Source organism: Saccostrea echinata, unplaced genomic scaffold (genome assembly GCF_033153115.1).
Source record: "Saccostrea echinata isolate AGI-Se365-2 ecotype Australia unplaced genomic scaffold, CSIRO_AGI_Sech_v1 ptg000029l, whole genome shotgun sequence".
NCBI lineage: Eukaryota > Metazoa > Mollusca > Bivalvia > Ostreida > Ostreidae > Saccostrea > Saccostrea echinata.
The window spans coordinates 29,313,644-29,334,707 of record NW_026889778.1 but is presented as its reverse complement, the minus strand read 5'-3'; the positions used below and the strand labels follow the sequence as shown (position 1 = coordinate 29,334,707).

Sequence of the window (21,064 nt, the reverse complement as noted above, 5' to 3'; positions counted from 1 at the left end):
TTTATTTTATTTACATGGTATAATACAAGTAATTGAAGTAAACAATATTATTATTTTTAGTGCATTTAAAAATGATTCTAGCGTTGAAAGCTTGACTTCTTTGCCAAGCACAGTTAAACACATGCCAAGGATCAATACAGTGCATCGTTATACCTGTTTAAAAGTTTTAAAATAAGTTTTACAAGAACGGGAAATAAAAATCACTTTGCTGTAGGCATGAATTCATTATATGTTTGTTCGCTGTAACCATGTTTTACTGTATATTGAACTACTGCAGTACGACTGCCTCATAACAATCTTATAATCATCATGTATTAAAGTATCACTTTCATATTGATTTTAAATCTAGAGCTAACAAGCACCAAGATTAGACTTTTTCATGTTTAAAAATAAATTTTCAAAAAAAAAAATCAATATATATAAATACGAGAAAAATAAATATCTGTACAATTCCTGATATTTGATATATTCAAGTTTTCACACATATTTCTTCATTGTCCTCTGGTTGCACATTAGAAGTGTTTGTAAGATTGCCTCTTTAGGTATAGGGACGTAGAGGTATCTAAATATCCAGATACACTTTTTGGTTCATTGACCCTAAATATGCCACCTCGTCTCCCCGCAAACTCAAATTTTCACTCGGCAGCTTAGGGCCTTTCCTCTCCTACAAATAAGTTCTTAACTACAGTCTCCATTATAAAAACTCGTAAATTTAATAAGATTTGTTTTGCCTAGAGAAAAAAATCTGACATAAATCTGTCATAAAGAGAATCCCTACCTCCATCATGGCTGTTCTCAGGAAGTTATACTCCCCACAATCACTGTAATATAAAGGAGTGATTAAAGTTCATGTGAACTCTAAATTAAATGATGCACTAAGTAAGATAAAATTACGATGTGCCATAACTTGAAGCACATTACAGTGTTCATTAAAATCATCCACAGAGTTTTATCCTACAACCATTTAAAAAGTTCTGAAATCAAGTATATCTACACCAATTTATTTTTCCTAAACCAAACTTAATCCTCTAAATTTATTCTTTAATTTCAATTCTTAAAACATTGATACAACCATGTAAAGTAAAGTGATAAAGTGCTGCTTCAATGAAATGGCCAACAAATTGATTAATTGTTCAATTTGACAGATCATTAGATTCTGAATCTTGCTACAGCAGGCTTATAGATATTTATTATCCTCTGGCACAATGTAATGTGATCTCTTTCTGACTCATATTAACCACTAAAATAAGTACATTAACAGTTTTTCAGATACGGTGAGGACAGGGATTGTACATTTTTCTGAAAGAAACCTTGATTTTGTATAATGACCTTAAGGTCATGAGACAACCTATGGTTATAGGTAATCTTCGAGTGAAGTATGAATTCCAATGTCTCTTCATTAAAAAGTATGGTGCCAGCCAAATTATATACAGTAAAACACACTCTCAGATCATTAACAATCTTAATATCAAGTGTGAACTTCAATCTTTTTCATCACAAAGTTATGACCAAACCACGATTGTACAGACACAAGAAGGACAGATGGGCAGACACAGTGATGCTTATATACCCATCCCCCCAAACTTTAATTGCAGAAGTATATTAAATTCCCCAAAATGCAAATTTCCTTTCAAATAAATTAAATGGTGGAAGACATGAAAGGAAGTGCAAAAAAAGTTGGCCTTGACCTTTTCATTTTTGGCCTTAAAGTCAATAGTTTTTTTTTAAGTTAAAGAATCACAAGACCTTACATTTTATTGCAAAAGCTTACAGAGAACTTAGTTGTCATATGAAAACTATTATGCAGTATTTGAATTTCTGGCCTTTGACCTTTTGACCTCAAATCACTAGGGCTCTTTTTTAAATAATATGGACTAAAGCTGGGTTGTCCCTTAGACCCTGGGGCTTCCCCACCTATAATAATGTAATCCCACATTTATTTTGGTATCCCCCCTAAACTCCCAAATAGGGGACGGACCCCAAACCCCCTTCTTCTTTGTTAACGTCCCCTTCTATTTCTTAGAGACAAGTTCACAACCCTGCTAAAGATATAAAATTTCATTGCAAATTCTCAAAGAGAACTAGGAAATAAAACCATTTTATGCAAGATATGATTTTTTTTTTTACCATCACTTTTTGACCTAAATCAAAAGGGCCCTTTTTAAGTCATTGAGAATCATGGTATAAGATTTAACTGATAAAGCTCAAGGAAAACTTAAGTTTTCATCTGGAAACCATTTTTGCAATGTATGAATTTCTGGCCTTGACCTTTGACATTTTGACCTCAAATTCAAAAGGGTCTTCTTAGCCATAGGGAGTTATGACATAAAGTTTCATTGTAAAAGGCCATAAGCTTTTTGAGATATCCTTTGGAAACAAAAGTGTTATACACAGTCAGAATGAATTTCCAATCTGGACTTTTTGACTGAAAATCAATAGGAGTCTTTTATAAGTCACTGGAAGTCATGATATAAAATTTCATTGAAAACACTCAAAGAAAATTTATGTTATTACTGGAAACTTTTTGCAATTTATGAATATTTGACTTTGACCTTTCGATTTCAAAATTGAAAAACTTCTGTAGGCCATAGGGAGTTGTGATATACAGTTTCATTGAAAAAGCTTCAAAGCTTTTTAGTAGGGATGTCAACAAATAGTCGACTATTCGACCATCAGTCGAATGGACCGACGATCGAATAACGAAACGACATTCGAATAAATAAATTCAATAAAAGAGTGATAAAGAGTTGGAATTCTCATCCTAAAATTGAGAAACCGTCTTCCCTCAGACACAGTCGATAAGATAATTTTCTTCATTAAAAACTGCTGACTTTTCATGTAGAAAGAACAGTGATTAGAAACGCTTCACTTCCGCGTGAATTATTGTCAATTAATGTGTTGTTTTTATAATAAAATTATCTCGCCATACTGCGCTTTCTTTGTAAAACTATTAATTGGACTTGATCTCGTACCATGTACCCATTATACGATAATTATTATAAAATCAATATCCTTTCACATATTTTAAAGACATTTTGATAATTGGTACAAAAAGTATATTCAAATATTTAACATTATCAAGGGCACCGTATGTGCCCCCATCATTTTAGTAAGCTTTAAAAAAATATATCACACAGTCATTTTTTATGCTTCCTAAAAAACCGACTTTACAGACCAATTTATGAACATGATTGACGGTGAAATCCTACATTTTGGAGAAATTAGAAGTCTTTATTAAATAAATATAAACACGCTATCCACATTTTAAGTCCATGTGAACATCTGTGTGTAACTTTTGCTGTAACTTTTTAATCAATTTAAAAAAGGGGGATTTGGGATTAAATATGTGATGTACCAGTGAAGTTTCAAATAAAATTTTAGTTTCCGAAAAAGTTTCGAATATATTCGACTATCGTTCGAATAATGCAATCGAATATTCGACTAAAGAAAATAAATATTTTGACATCCCTACTTTTTAGTATATTATCCAGAAACAAAAATGTTACACAGACAGAATATATATTAATTTCTGACCTTGACCTTTTGACCTCAATATCAATACGGATCTTCTTTGGTCCATAGTGATATATGATAATTTCGATGCAAAAGCTAAAATGATTTTTGTGATAAAGTCTGGAAATGAAAGTGTTACACACAGACACAATGACAGACAGACAGATGGACGGACGACAAATCCAAATTAATATCCCCCATTTTCATTGAAAGCAGGAGACAAAAAAGTTCATTTTAGCTGTGATAAGCTAAAAAAAAAAAACTAGATTTAAATGCTTACCATGGCTCTGTTGGGTACTTTTGTATAGAAATCTTCCTCTTTCCACAATGTTTACATTTGAAGAATCTTTTGGATGTTTCTGACTTAGTAATGATATGTCTCTCAGTCTTACATCTGTCTGCTAACTTAAAAGCTGTGTAGCCACACTGTCAACACAGATAAAAAAGTACCTAAAGCACATTACTGAATGTCTGGAATGAAGAAAATGGAATGAAGTACTTTAATATATGGAGTTTGCTACATAAAGCAATTTTCTTACTAGGGTGTGAGCAAATAAAACTCTCTTGGAAACAGCAGTGCATTCATTTACAATATGGTGCAGTAACACCTGACCTACATTTTTACAGGTGAACACAATACACTTGACAGACATGGTTGACCTGACTTACGTTTTTACAGGTGAACAAAGTACACTTGACAGACATGCTTGACCTGACTTACGTTTTTACAGGTGAACACGGTACACTTGACAGACATGCTTGACCTGACTTACGTTTTTACAGGTGAACAAAGTACACTTGACAGACATGCTTGACCTGACTTACATTTTTACAGGTGAACACGGTACACTTGACAGACATGGTTGACCTGACTTACGTTTTTACAGGTGAACACGGTACACTTGACAGACATGGTTGACCTGACTTACATTTTTACAGGTAAACACAGTACACTTGATAGACATGGTTGACCTGACTTACATTTTTACAGGTGAACACAGTACACTTGACAGATATCCTTGACCTGACTTACGTTTTTACAGGTGAACAAGGTAAACTTGACAGAGAATGGTTGACCTGACTTACATTTTCACAGGTGAACACGGTACACTTGACAGACATGCTTGACCTGACTTACGTTTTTACAGGTGAACACGGTACACTTGACAGACATGCTTGACCTGACTTACGTTTTTACAGGTGAACAAAGTACACTTGACAGACATGCTTGACCTTACGTTTTTACAGGTGAACACGGTACACTTGACAGACATGGTTGACCTGACATACGTTTTTACAGGTAAACACAGTACACTAGCTTGACAGACATGGTTGACCTGACTTACATTTTTACAGGTGAACACAGTACACTTGACAGACATGGTTGACCTGACTTACATTTTTACAGGTGAACACAGTACACTTGACAGATATCCTTGACCTGACTTACGTTTTTACAGGTGAACAAGGTAAACTTGACAGAGATGGTTTACCTGACTTACATTTTCACAGGTGAACACGGTACACTTGACAGAGATGGTTGACCTGACTTACATTTTTACAGGTGGACACGGTAAAAATGAGAGACATGGTTGACCTGACTTACATTTTTACAGGTGAACACGGTACACTTGACAGACATGGTTGACCTGACTTACGTTTTTACAGGTGAACACAGTACACTTGACAGACATGCTTGACCTGACTTACATTTTTACAGGTGAACACAGTAGACTTGACAGACATGCTTGACCTGATTTACATTTTTACAGTTGAACACGGTACACTTGACAGACATGGTTGACCTGACTTACATTTTCACAGGAGAACAAGGTACACTTGACAACCATGTTTAAACTGACTAATGTTTTTACAGGTGAACAAGGAACACTTGACAGACATGCTTGACCTGACTTACGTTTTTACAGGTGAACACGGTACACTTGAAAGACATGGTTGACCTGACTTATGTTTTTACAGGTGAACACAGTACACTTGACAGACATGGTTGACCTGACTTACATTTTTACAGGTGAACACGGTACACTTGACAGACATGGTTGACTGCATCTTGTCCTCATACTTCTCTTTTTTCTCCAGTTCCATAAAGTATCGCTCCTCCTGCTCTTGTTCAACCTGAAGTCATCACAAAAGTGGAATTAAAATACTCAAAAGAAGTTGTGAATGAAATGTGGGATCTCTTTCCAAATGGCACTCACCTCAGCAAGGGCCCCAGTATGCTTTGATTTAGACTTCATGAGTTTTTTAAAATCTTCAGAATTTTCATCAATGTTCCCCAGAAGCTTGGAACGCTTCTTTGGGGGTTCCTCTGGTATCTTGTCCTCATTTCCATTACTCCCTACAAAAACATGAGTCCCTTAGAATCACACTGACTCTTTCATATTGCAACAAAAACTAACATCATTATTTCAAGTCACTAGATGAATTGATAAGGAAATCAGACCTATTGTTAGAGTGAGTAGAATGGATAGGATTGACCCTACCTACCTAAGTTAGATAGAACCCTCTCCTGAATCATCTCCTTGACCTTTGGAGATTCTCTCTTCCTCTTCAATGAATTGGGGTCATCCTTCTGAATCCCTCCACTCTTTTTAATCTTGGACACAGCCACCATCTGTATATAATAAAATGGTAACCAGAGTTTTAGGGGAAATTTAAATTGAAAGTTGAAATCACACTGACATATGTGGTAGACTTTTATTTTTACTTGAGACTCTCAATAAATCTTTAGGTTTAAAATCTTTTTTTTTAAAGAATGATCTAATTAATGTTTACTGTTATGAAGTTCTAGCAGAATTCTATATTTTCATTCAGATTACCTAGATCTTTTCAAAATAAAATCTGATTAAAGTCTTGACGCTTCAGTTCATAAAGATAACAATACTTTCATGTTATACATGTTTTGTTTTATTTTAGTTTTCTTACAAAGTAAAAATCTATACATTATTGTGACACAGGGACTTTATTTATCAAGGTCTGAAATGTTATCTGTCACTTAAAAGTAATACTGTCTTGGAATTTAAAATGTTTCAGAGAAAGTGAAAATTTTAAAATGTTTAACGACAAACAACACACACAGTGGTGGGCTAATAATTTCAAATTATAACTTAGTTGACCTTATGCAAATGTTCTTAAGCTTCAAGTCCAGGCAACTTCACCCCCTAATTTATCATGTCTCCTTCACAACAGTCTTTTGATCAAAGCTAAGAAGATTCTATGAAGTATTAATTTCTGTCAATCAAAAGGCACATTAATCTTAGTGCATAACAAATTAAATTGTTAATCTTCTGATAGCAGTTATCTCCCCTTTTCCTTCAATGCACTCTGCCAATCATGGTCCAGAGATCAGCCGGATGGGGGAATGGCCAGAAAGACTTGATAAGGTTAATCGTAGCCATAGACAGAAATCAGATAAAACCAATCAATACCATTACTTCACTGACAATTCCATTCATAAAAATTCCACAGAATGACCTAATCATTAGTGGAAATATAACTTCCTCCATCACCACAAAAAAGAGGCTCTTTAATCCTCTTTGTTTGAATGAAAGATGGGAGATATTTCCAAGGTGAACATTACTGGCTGTAAATCAGAGCTGCCAATGATAATCACCCACTATACACACAGGCTCAGGGAGGGATTAATAAGCTTAAATTTACAATGGACAGTGGAAATATGACATAAAGACCTAAATCAGAAAATTTTTAACTGAAATGGATAATTCATGCAAATCTGCATCCTGTGCTATTTTAGCACCACCATACTGATGATTTTTACACAGAGAATTCATCATGATTCATTGACACATTGTTGGAGGGTATGACACTACATCTAACATGGAAGTTATCCTGTTAGTTAACAGTGAGATACAAGGTCCAAGACTTAAAATACACAATTAGGAATATATCCGAGATTTATCTAAATCATAGACAATGTCATTATAATTACAGAAATGACAGAAATATGGAAATCCTCCTTGTATACCTGAATCATTTCTGATTTCACACAATAGATGAATCACCAAATTGCGCATTAGAAAAATTGCAGTTTTTATTTCAAGCTTACCGTTACAATCATATTTTATTTTTCAGTGATTAGGAACACTAGAGAGGTCAATGACTCCAGTATATAACAAATGGGATTTAACAGTTTTAAAGCACTTTCCTACATTTCTGCTAAATTTTGGCTACCAGATTCAATGTGTTTATATATAAATAATAATGAAAAAAAAATATAGGTTTCTCTTTTTTTTTTCTGTGAGCCACTTCTGAAGAAACCATCCAATTTTTTTCATGTTTAAAACTGCTGTGATTGACCTTCCTTGAAAATAACATTTCCATATTATAATATACAACATTTTGAAAAAAAAAATTTTGATTCTATTTCCGTACTGTGTATTTTCAAAAACAATAACTGCACTAACTTTATCAAGGTACAATAACATTTCATTATCTCTAAATTAAAATATTTTCTTTGCATGATTTTTGTTGTTGCATACTTTTTCTCTCTCTCTTTAATATTAAGTAAATGAAACAGTTGAGTCTAAAGTCAATAGAGATATATTCAAAGTTTGGGGTGGATAGGGTCTACAAGAGGTGGACATTGTTAAGAAAATTGACACTAATATTTTTTTGGGCCTGATTTATACTTGTTACTAATACATGACATGTATCAGGTTTTAGTTATGGAATGGTATTGATGAGATAGGAAATATGAATGAAACAAGCATTAACATAAAAAAAGTTCATTGATCTAAAATGACTCATGAATTCAGATGGTTTATCAAATGGCCTGAATGGTCACCGAGAAGCATTAAAGTGATGATTTTATCCATCATTTTTCATTCGAAACCACCTTAACCATGACCATAGTGTATCACTTTTCCAATACCTGATGATATTTATCAGTTTATATTGTAGACCAACAGAGATCTGATCATATACAGTGTCTCATACTCACATATTTGTGCAACAAAAACAACCCAGAGAGTGAAATATGGTTTATAGTTTTAGAAGTAGCATCAAATGATCTGGCAAATAATTTTGACAAATTAAATTTCTTTTAAACATACCATGTCATGTATGTTGGTATATATTTTTAAAAATGTGATTTTTCAAAGTTGATTTGTCAGAGGCTAAGATAAAAAGACTGTAGAACATTGTTATGAAACATATTGGCCTAGATTTCCTCATTAAAACATTTTCTCTTCTGACAATCTGATTACCTTAGCTAGCTCCTTGCTGGAGATAGGTTTGCTTTTACTGGTCATGTCAAGGGAAATAAATCCATCAGATAGCCCCCCTCTTCCTAACTGAGGTGCTGTGGCGGTAGGGCTGGCCTGACTTCCTAGGGAGGAGACACCTGTTTGTTTGGCCCTCTTTTTCCTGATCATGTCCAGTTTGTGTTGTTTTAGAAGCTCTGCTGGAGATATAGACTGTATCTCTACCTTCTTATCCTCAGAGAATTCTGCAATTAAAGAATGTGGCCTAGCAAACAATATTCATCTTTTAAACATCCGATAATTATTTTAGACCTAATTTTAGGTCAACTTCAAACCTGGAGACCGATACTCCTGATTGATTGTGTAAAAGAAATTCTACATGTACATGCATTATAGCACATTTAATGTTTATTAACTCACCTGGTTCTGTCCGGTTTTCTTTTTTCACCAGGTGCTTCACAATGTTTAGTGAACCAACTGTGGGTGTGGACAATAATTCTACACTGAAAAACCAATGACATAAAACATAAAATTGTAGCAATATAACAAATTGTTCAAAAATTGCACAGCTACTTATTTTAATTATGTTTTGCATCTACATGGGGCCAGAAAAATATAAATTTTAGACTCACATCCTAATCTGCTTAAAAATTGAGGCAGATGGGTGGACTTTATTTTTTATTCTTAAAAATATCTACATAAATTTCCACTTATACAAAAGTTTCACAATTGATAGAAAATGTAGGTCAGATCCATCATTTGAAGCAAATCAGTAGTGTGCATTCTTAGATGCATCATCCATCCAAGTTTAGCTTATAATTACATGTTCTTGGGAATGATTCCCTCCTAAAACCAAAATGCCAAAACTGGGAGTATAGCATAAGCTCATCTCTCGACTTTGTCGAGGTGAGCTAAAAAATTAAAACAAAACTGCCTAATTAGCATTCTGTTAGATAGGTTCTCATGTTCAGCAACCAGATAGATAACCTAGACTGATTAAAGGAAAAACTTACAAGTCATTCTTTTTCTGGTTCAGCTGTTTAAGTTTGTCTATATCCTCCGGGTCAAGGTTATGTAGTGACAGTGTGGTAAATTTACCCTTGTGTTGTAGCTGACTGGCTTGGAGATTCTTCAGGGATACTTGATCTTTCAGGGTGGACTTTCTTCTACATTAAAAACAATTCATTGTTTCTTTTACAGGATTTAATTTACTCAAACAATTGAACTCTTTATACATAGAAAATATTGCATTTTTAAATTCTAACATCTGATTGTTTCTAATTAACTTCAAACTGTACTTTGTGTTGGTAAATGTTTCGCCTCCATAAAAGAAAAGTGACTCCTTTGTATTCCTTGGTCCAAACATTCGATTTTTTGGAGTAACTTGTGAACTAAAAAAAAAAAAAACAGAAAAATCACAGAGAATATATATATATATGTATTAAAAAAACAGAAATCAAACATATTAGCTTAAATTTTCCCCTTTTAATTTTTCAAACACTTTCTGGAAAAATTAGTAATAGTCTATTTTCTAATCACTTTCTTTGCAAGAAAAAGTTATACAAGAGCAATAACTCTAATCTTTCCATGGTAACATTGATAAATAACAAACAAGTACAGATTTTTGTGCCTGAAATTAAGTGGAACACAGAAAATCTAATGATAAAGAGTACTATTACAGTGGGTATTACAGAAAGAATGGCAGTGTCCATGTTTTGCTATGGGAATTTTGAAATATATGTGTATGTGACTAATCAAAAGATAAAATGGGAGGTGCACAATGGCACTATATAATAAAGATTCTGTGGAAGTATCATTAAATTTTATTCAGTGGTATAGGAGGAGTTGCAGATAAGAGATGGGTAACTCCAATGTTATAGAAAGAAAGGCAGTGTCCATGTTTTACTATGGGAAGCCCAAAGCATATGATATGTCCCATCAAAAAGTAAAAGAGGTGGTGCACAATGGCACTATGTAACAAAAGTTCTTTGAAAGAATGTGTTCTGAATTTTATTCAGTGGCATAAGAGGAGTTGTGGATTAGAGATGGGTACCCCAAAGCTTAATGGACAGACATATGGACATACAGATGGATGAACACCCCCATCATTATATATAATGTTATACATTTATTGACTGGGTTCGAGGGCAACATGCGTTTTGTCAGACCCAAGAACCAAATTGTTAGCCCGAGGTCGTTAGGTTGAAGGCAAATATTTGGTTCGAGGGTTGACAAAATGCATTTTGCTCGAGAACACAGTCAATAAATGTTTTGTTATACCTTTTATTCTATTTACATGCATGTATCTTGTAACAGTTTCCATGATGTAAATTTCCTTTACCTGCACCGCAGTCAAACTCGGTACCGCCCACAATGTGACATAAGTGGTCCAATATCTCATCGACAGGTCCAATATCTCACTCTGCGGTCAAACATCGATTTTCAATGGACCGCTCAGTAAAACATTGGAAATGTCAGACTATCTAGTATAGATTTATATAGGAAACAATTTTTAAAGGTATATAACAAATATATATAGTGATGGGGGCATAATGTATAATGAAAGCAGAGAGATGATAAAGCTACATTCCCACTGATCTTAAACAATTGATATAAACACATTCTCTAAAACACTCAAGTATAAAAATGGTCATGCAAAATTAACCTACATACAAATATAATGAAAGTGTTGCTATCACAGTGGACCTTGGTATCTGACATATGTGTTTCAAAAAGCATACAAATGTATAATCCTTATCTCCTAGGAGAAGAGAGAGAGACTCACCTTCCCTGCAGCTCTGTCCTTTTAGCACTGACTTTCTTGTACGCTGACTGTACATGGTACACACAGAACTCTCCTTGTTGTCTAAAGTAAAACAATCATTTAGCATTTCATGTTGTCTAAGATTTCTATCTTTATAACCATGCTTTTTTTTTTACTGCAAGTTAAGGAAAGGAAAATTACTCGAATATCTCATGCTTAACTCTAAATACCATATAACTTGCATTTTCTGCAGTTCCAATTTTTTGTGGAATTTTGTGGATAGAACAAATCTGAAAAAATTACAATCACAAAATATTTGTTCAATATGAATTCAGATATTTCTTACATGCAAGTCTGATGCATAGGTGGTGCATATGTCAGTCAACCTGATTTAATGTCATTTCAAAACTTCTTACTCTGTATTCTAAAAAAAGAACTATGCATGATGTATGAAAAAAAAAAAAAAAGGATTTGAAAATAATTTACGAAGATAAACTAAAAGATAGTAGGGCATTGAATTAGTTCTCATGCACCTTTGATCAACATGTATTTAATAGATGAATTTAAAGGAGGTAAATATGGCAGTGTCATTCTGCCAAATCCTAAAAATCTGGTGTTGACTGTCAAATCACTAATTTTCGTGGGAGTTTTTAATTTTGTTGATTTCATGGTATGAGGAGACCCATGAATTCATGTTCCCAACAAAATATCAAAATTCTATACAATTCTATACAACAGTATAAAGTCTATCCTCCACCCACGAAATCAAATCCCCTCGAGCCAATATTTTTTCCTTAAACCACGAAAAATTTGAACCCACAAAAATAAGTGATTTTACAATATATCCTATAAATATTTTCTGTGGTAGAATGCAACTGCAGAAATTGAAAACACAGAAAATAATTTGCTACCTTTCGGGGGACAAATTGCAAAAATTTCCAACTGCAGAAAATGCCTGTTATACGGTAACAATCATCCACACTCTTAATCACATACAGTAATAACCTATTGATAAAATTAGTACAAGGTTTGCCCACTTGCCCCAGCCCAGATACTGGGAGTAGCCCATTATCAGTATCAACCAAACATTTACCTATTGATGAAATTAGTACAAGGTTTGCCAGGTTTGCTTGCTCCAAGCACACTTGCCCAGATCCTGGGAGTAGCCCATTATTAATATCAACCAAACATTTACCTATTGATGAAGTTAGTACAAGGTTTGCCCGCTTTACTGGCTCCGGCACACTTGCCTACATCCTGGGAGTAGCCCATTATCAGTATCTGGTTGGGATGGTTCACTGTAAAAGCCATGTCCTGCTGGCTCTGTGGAGAAAATCAAGGGAGGTCACTGTTTATAGATTTCATGCACCATTGTTTATGCAGGTAAGGCCTAGTTTAATTGTGGTCATTAAGCATGTTATAAATCAAAAGTTTACAATATTCTTTACCTAAGTGTATCTAAGGCATCTAAGAGCACAACAACTATTATCGTTACCAACAGCGTGACAGTTTGCTTGATGGGGCATGCTAAAATTTTATATGCTGATTATCATTTTTACTTATCGATTGGATGTTTGATTTCAATGGAATCAATAATACATTGCATATATGAAACCCAGAATCCAGCAATACCACTGACAATACTTATCAATCGAATTGAATGATTGTTCACTAGTATGCAGTATACAACAATGTGGACAGACAAAGCAAATTTTACTTCCTATAATGATGATACTGATAGCTATATAGTACAAAAGTAGCAGAGAAGCCTTACTTATTCCATCCTTTAAATTTTCTTATGCATATTTAAAACTCCATCCGGTCAAATCACAAAAAATATGACACATGCTTTTTTGAGGACAGAAAACAGGCTTTGACTTACCACACGTTGCTGCTGACTACAAATGCAGTAATGGTAAACAATCATTCAATGTGATTGGCCAGTATTATCAGAGTATTGTTGTATTCTGAGTTTCATATGCAAATAAGTACATGTATTGATTTCATTGAAATCAAACATCCAATCAATGAGTAAAATGATAATCAGCATGCAAAATTTTAGCAGGCCCCATCAAGCAAACTGTCACGTTGTTAGTAAAATGATAATATATACTGTACTATACTAAATTGTATTAGATGATGTCATATGGACTAGTGATATCAAAAACACAATGTATGGTGAAAGTAACAAAACATTGGCTGACTGGCTCACTGAAGCATTCATTTTTAAAATTTGATGCAAGGTAATTCAGAATTGTTGAAATGTTTTGTTTTGTTTAGATGTGCAAATTATGTATATAAATAGTGATGAACTTAGCAATTTTACAAGTAATTATCAACCGATTACAAATGTCAAGTATTAAGGTCAAACAGAGAATGCCCTTTCACTGCAGCACTTTTGTTGACATTCACTTTACTCAGAAGTAACTAGTAAATAATCATGAAGTTATAAGAAGAAGTTATACAACATGCATCTGTCTACATGTACTTTACAATAGTCAATATTTAGTACAACCGAATTATAAGGGTACTAGATTGTTGATATGCCTATTTCTCATTTAAAAATAATCTCATTTGCATAGGAACACCCACACATTGCCTTGTCTCACTTGCGCACTCGATTCCCATGTTTTAAGGAAAATAACAATACAATGGATACTTTTTTCATTCCACTTACAACAATTCTTTCAAAAGATATAAGCTTTATTTCATCACTACAGCTAGCAGACATTATACATAACTACCTTATCAGCTTTGTCCATCTTGTGAGGATTAAGGATGCCCACCACTGACTTGACTTCATTCTTCCAGTGTTGTTTGAATACCTCCCCAAACAGGAAGAAGCTAATGGTCCTGTCACAATCTTCAAGGTCACTCATCCGCCAGATACAAAATGACTTACCCTAAAATTAAATTCTAAGATTATTTATACCCTGGTGCAACTACATACATGTATATTTTGTGAGAACAGTGATGTACCGGTACATGTCATAAATTCATTCAATTTTTCCTTTTCTGTCACATAATTAAGTCTGAAAGTACATGTAAATATATTTCCACACAGAAAAAGATTCTAAATCATCAATAACAAAACCATTTTCCTGCTGTTGTGAACATTTCTACCTTATTTTCCAAAGGAGATCTTCCCTTACTATTAATCTATAATTTAAGTACTGTAACGTTAAAATAGTTAACTATTAGCCTATTTATTTATAATTATAAACATGTAGGTAGCACATTGAAATCTAAGAATTCTATGGAACCACACTTAACTTACCGTAGCAGAAGTACGAGGCTCTGTTTTATGAACAATGACCCCTATTGTCACCCAGTTACCCTGAAGATCAGCACTCTTAAGTTTTAAATGAATCTTGGACAGTTTAATCAAAGTTCTGTCTGCCATTTTATACTTCATCTCCATGCTTGAAATCTTTGGATTGCTGCAAAAGAACATATAATGCCATGAAAAGTCTACAAACTGTGAAAACTATTTCAGCCTATTCCAGTGGATGGTACAATGTAAATTAATTCTACTCCATTTGGTGGTGGTGTTCTGATTATTTCTATTCTCTAGGTTTGGGGTAGATAATGTTTTGGTGCAGTTGATTTGGGACAAGGGCTTGTCAAGTCTGGAGCAACAGAGTATGAAGTCTGCTTAGACTCAAGACAAGATAATTGATATTGACTGTTTGACTAACATAAGGCTTTAACAAATTTACTCGTTTTGGTGTAAGAAGATAGTCAAGTCCATACCCCCCACCCCTCCCCAGTTGAAACATTTGTTTAAATGACCTTGCATCTCATGTGGAAACACCAAGGATCTTTCTTGCCATTTAATTTCTGGGGCGGAGAAAAATGTGATACCAATTTGATATTACTCTAAGATAAAGACTTTATAATTGCAGAAAATGATTGGTCACACAATGTAAAAAAAATATTTAATTTTCTACTTAATTTTCTTAAATCCATAGAGATTAAAAAATTTATTTCATGAACAAGACAATAACAATATTCTTACATTCCTATTGGTGTAAGTGATTGGAGGAAGGGAGGGAGGGGGGCTGATGAAAATTATTCTACTGGGGTTCTGTCTGATATTATTCTACAGGTTGGGCTTCTGAAATAAAGTCCCTCTGACTCACCTCCAATGTTTATACTGGAGCAGCTCTTGTAAGCACAAACAGAAATTTTCCCCATTTATGTTTGGAATTTGAAAATCTACTAGCCATAGTTTATAATTCAGATTTCAACATTTATGCAAAAGGTTAAAAAATATATACACAGGTAATATAAAAGAACCCATACATGATTCTGATTCCTGAGAATGAATCTGTTATACTCATGTAATCATCACTAGCTTTCTTGCGGGGTGGATCAACCATTTCCTGTCCAGCAAAAGGACGGTTTTTCCCTACAAATGATGAAGAAGTTAATTTATTTAATCTACAATTTGTACATGTATTTGTAGCATGTACGGAAATCATCTCTGTGTACATGTATAGAAAGAATAAATCAGAGACAAACACACAATGTCACGATAATGAAGCTGAGATTTAAGACATGAATTGGATATCACTTGGTAACAGTCCTTACATGAGTTTGACTTGAGTGCTCTCTGTCTGAGCTCTTGAACATCGCCCTGTGAGGCGTGGGACACTCTCTGACCATTCTCCCTCTTCATCAGGTCTCGGATGACTTGGCCTGACTCACTTAATCCTGACTTCACCTCTAAAGTACATTTTCTGATTTTTCAAATTTTATTTCTTCAGCAATCATAGAACATGTACATTGATCTTCTATACTGCTTTTGATTTAAAATAATTATCATCGTGAATTCTTCCCCAAATTTCTGTAAATTGCTGTATACAGAGAAATTTTCATCCCCATTTCCCCCCTTTTCCCCTTGTTGCTAGTGGGTGAATTTAAAATACGGTAGGGCAAATGGAAAGAAAATTACAACTGTGTTTTGGCGAATTTAAAATGGGGCAAAATTGTTTTCAGGAGTGAAAAGGTGAAAATAACACAGAGCAAAAATGTATACAGTGCTCTCTAAACAGTTTCTTATATAATTAATAGAAAGAACCTTAAACATAATGAATTTATAAATCTGACTTTCATTCCTGACCTCCATCAAGTTCATCCCAGTCACTGTCACTGTCTCCAAACAGCCCCGCTGTCCCTCCATTTGGATCCCCGGGGTCTGGATTTTTGTCTTCAGCAAAAAATGGATTTCTTCCCAAGTCCTGATCTGTAGTCAGCTCTGATGTAATTGCAAATTGTTTACACCCATCACAAAATTGTGAAATTAATTGAAACTCCTCACATCATAAAAAAAAATAATAAACTTTGGAATTGCCTACCTTTCTTTTTATTTGGAACTTTAACACCCAAGTCATTTTTTGGAGACACTACTTTTCCAGCATTTTTATCATTCTTCCGTTCCCTATTTTTCAATGTCTCTTTTAATTTTTGATGACTGTTTCCTTCCTTGGACTTTGGACTTTTCTTTGTACAGTGTTGATCTGATGTTTTTTGTTTCTGAGTGACATTTTTCTGTTTAGACATTTGAGGGGATGATTTTTGTCCCTGTTTATCACTGGAGGACTGTTTCTTCATGTGAGTGATACTGGGAGGATCTGTTTCTCCATTCTCTGTTGTCTTAGGAACTATGGATGAAGGGGATTTTGGAGTTTTCTTCTTTTTCTTTTTCATTTTCAACTGAGATTGTAGTTCTAACATTTTCTTTTGAATGTTAAGAAGTTCAGCTGTGAAAATTAAGACAATCTTCATTATTTGTATTGTTTACACAGGATTTACAGTCTTACAGAATGACCTTCAGTTTGCATGCAAAGAGTGAAGGTCACTTTACAACTTTCATCGAGACAAATGAGCTCACAACCATGTCAAAAGCTCTTATTTTGGTAAATATATACTGACACTTGTCTATCAATTCTAGCAAATTACATGTATATTTTTGCTTTTGTTAAGAGAATTTATTCACACTTGTATCTCTGAACATTTCAAGACTCCTCCATGACTGGTTAATGGAAAGGGAGGAGTAGCCCTCATAAAAATTGTTACATTTTGGGAATACTTGTTAATTGAACTAACTAACTGCAGCCTTCCTGTTGTAAATAGCATTTTTTTCTAATTACTATGATTATTCAAGGCAGCTCTATCCTGAGTATGGAGACCAATTTCAACCTATACTGCAGAAGGATATTTGCATATGAATAATTCTGGCTTGTTTCAATGAAAAAGACTTTCAAGATTTTCCTGCACATTCCTATGTAAAACTTTGAAACCCTATTGTACTACATAGGGACGATAAACATCTTTCGAGAAAATAAATTTAATAACCCTATCCTATTTTCATGATTTCTTGATTATCACCCTTCAAAATGGCCTGATACTTCATTTTGACAAACCTGATTTCCTGAAACTAAGAGTAAAATCAATATGATTTAAGGTAGGGCTGTCACGAGTACCCGAAATAACTGAGAACCGCGGTCCAAGTTGTTCAGTTCGGTTTTGGTTCCATTTTTCCGGATTTCTGTTCGGGTCTGATTTATATATTAGAGTCTGTTCAATACAAAAAATGGCGTGGAAATCAAAGGAATGATGACGATAACTGTGAAAAATAAACATCACAACTGAAATCTACTTCATTCCATGACAAAACACTTGTCACAGAAGTATTAGATAATTATCAAAACGAGCAGGAATGGTCAGGTTGTGGCTAATAGTAGGCCAAGTAGTTCTACCCACCGATGTCTAGATGTTCGCATGGTTAAGACTTGTTTTCAATGTATATTTAATGTAACAAAGATTTTTCAAGTAAAATTCATGAAATTAAAGTTTAAAATAGATGTAAATAACCGAACTGAAAAACCCGAAACCGAACCAAAATTTTACAGAAACGACCCGACCCAAAAAATTTTGGAACCGTGACAGCCCTAATTTAAAGTACCTGTATATGTACCAAGCAAATGTATTACAATGTGTGCCAAATCATACTACTTAATCAACAAGTATTATAGAGTGCACCTTGAATATCTGAGTTGTCCTCCTCCTCCTCCTCCTCACTGGCAGACTGAGGACCTGAGGAATCTCCTCCTGCCTTGGATACATCACACTCTACAGTGGGGACACTCTTGGAGTCCACAACTGATTTTTCTGGACTATTTTTACCGAATTCCTCCTCTTCAAACTCACTGTCCTCCTCCTCCAAAAATGCTGTTAGAGTGTCTATTTCACATTCCTCCTCTACTGGGTTCTCTGTTAAGGTGTCTATATCACACTCCTCCTCTACTGGGTTCTCTGTTGTTTTGGCACCATTCCCCTCCTCCTCTTTGGGACTGTCTGGGGCAGGGGCATCCCCCTCTAATTCATTACTACTCAACTGAAGCTCCTCAACTCCCCCTGCATCACTGTTGTCATCCAAAAGTGAAACTAGGGCATCTAACTCACATTCATCATCTAATTCAAAAGAAAGTATAGGATTTTATTTACATATACCTAATAAAATTAACTTATAAAGCTTATTTATAAAAATAACAAGGCCCATGAGCCACAATGCTCAGCTGAGTCACTATAGCCCTGCTGATTTTGCTTACAAGTATTCCTAGGTAAAATGAGATCACATATTGTAGCTCCACCCTACCCCCAAAGTCATGATTTGAATAAAGTTGAATCTACACTACCTGAGTATGTTCCAAATTAATATGACTAATCATGACCTTTCTATTCTTGAAAAGTTTTTAAAATTTGATCACCCATTATGGCCCCACCCTACCCATCAACAAACTTGAAACCCCTTCACCCAAGGATGTTTTGTGGTAAGTTTAAATGAATTTAGGCCAGAAATAATAATAGTCTTGTTTCCTGCTACCAGCCTGAAAAAAATAGGTTAGGTAGGTAGGAAAATTATTTTATATTTATATTTTATTTTATTTTTTTTCGACAGCATGTTTTGGATATGAACTAATACAAGATCAAATAAAACATGTCACAGGCAATATTGTCTTTTAAAATTAAATTTCATGTCTTTTTATGCACAATTCAAGTGGTATTTTATGAAAGTCCATATTTAAACCAAGAATTTCATGAAATGCTTGTTTTGTGTTAACACGGAAACCGATCACGGTGACAGAACGATGAAATTCCGGAAATTCCCGATTTTTTTTCTTCCAAAACTTAAAAAAAACTTTAGGGTCAGGTGCAAAAAAATAGGGTAGGTCGGGTAGCAGGAAACAAGAATATTATTTTTTTGGGCCTTAGTACAGTGGTTCTGGAGAGAAAGATGAAATTTTGAAAAGTTTATGACGACAACAAATTTTGATCAGGAAAGCTCACTTGAACTATCAGCTCAGGTAAGCTAGCTAGCAAAACAAGGCTGGTCATGAGATGAAGACCTTTGATGTGTTAACTAAAGCTGAGGACATTAATACATGTACTAGGTCTTGGAAAATGGTTTAACCAACACATATATATCATTACAATTATAATTAACATGTATACAGATATATTTTATCTGAATTTAACATTGTTCATCAAATTGGTTAACATTACCAACCTGACATTGTAGAGTCTCCACACCTGAGCTCACTCCTGTAAATATTAGAGAAAATGAAAAATTATAAATAAAATACATCTTCGCTAGCCAAGGGTTCCTGATCCAAAATCTACTCTACAACTGTAAATTTTGGATCAGAAACTCTTAATGGCTAGCGAAGATGGATAAAATATTGCTTTGTGACTTTTGTCAACATTGGACACTTGAATTTATCTGTTAACATGTTTAAACGGAAATATTATAGTTTGAATGAGATATGCCAAGATAAATATCACAGTCCTCCATAATAGGTGTTAAATAATTTTTTGTTGTCTGTATTTCAGTATTTTATCGGCATAATAGTCTGTACAGTCATGCTACCGGTAACGAATATTTGCCAATATTGTATAATTTTTTATTGAATCATTCTTGAAAAACATAGTGCCAGGTTTAAAAATTTCTTACTATAGGTACCGGTAAATACAATAAAAGGATGAATATTTTACCCCTGTGTTGTGTCTTTGTAACATCTGCATGATTATTTTCCACAGTATTTACAATTTGAAACAATATCCCAGATTTGAACACGCACAAGTGCAAGTCATAGAAAATGAAAGTGTGGAAACAAATGCGTCTTACTCAACTTTCAGTGTGTTGTTGATCCAGATTGAGTATGTTATGAAAATTTATGATAACTGTAACAAGGTAATATATTAAAATGAACAATTAATTAATTTAATTGATTTTTAAATGAAATTATAACATCTAAACTAGCCACGTGTTGATTTCCTAGTTTCAAATCAAGAATTTTGGAAGCTCGAAAAAGGTCGTTTTACGGGATGTGAAAACATGAAAAGCTGACAGAAGTGAAAATACAAAACAAATTAATAGCAAAGATATTCCATGAAAATTATGTCTCAGAGATGATTGATTTAATTCTAATGAAGCATATCACAAAAAGTTTATCATAAAATACAAAATGTTTCATAC

General features: G+C 34.0%; 1 protein-coding gene across 1 annotated transcript; it reads right to left on the bottom strand.

The window, feature by feature from the left end:
- Nucleotides 1–39: 39 nt before the first annotated feature.
- On the bottom strand, nucleotides 40–20,102 carry LOC133195198 (protein MCM10 homolog). Its single transcript, XM_061331055.1, has 20 exons — nucleotides 20,096–20,102; nucleotides 18,568–18,999; nucleotides 16,881–17,285; nucleotides 16,646–16,780; nucleotides 16,114–16,248; nucleotides 15,826–15,931; nucleotides 14,798–14,960; nucleotides 14,265–14,423; nucleotides 12,716–12,843; nucleotides 11,542–11,622; nucleotides 10,055–10,147; nucleotides 9,770–9,922; nucleotides 9,177–9,259; nucleotides 8,760–9,001; nucleotides 6,022–6,148; nucleotides 5,733–5,872; nucleotides 5,536–5,649; nucleotides 3,794–3,939; nucleotides 779–821; nucleotides 40–664 (listed from the first exon to the last, which is right to left on the bottom strand). The coding sequence occupies exons 1-20, from the start codon at nucleotides 20,100–20,102 to the stop codon at nucleotides 563–565; spliced, it is 2,994 nt and encodes a 997-aa protein (XP_061187039.1). The 3' UTR covers nucleotides 40–562.
- Between the last annotated feature and the right edge of the window lie 962 nt (nucleotides 20,103–21,064).

Excerpts from the sequence above, each read along its gene's own strand:
- LOC133195198 (XM_061331055.1), bottom strand. Across the intron at positions 10,148-11,541 it reads AGGACAGAGCTGCAGGGAAG|TTCACAAGTTACTCCAAAAA; the intron begins GTGAGTCTCTCT and ends TTTTTTTTTTAG. Across the intron at positions 9,002-9,176 it reads AGAAAACCGGACAGAACCAG|AATTCTCTGAGGATAAGAAG; the intron begins GTGAGTTAATAA and ends CTTTAATTGCAG.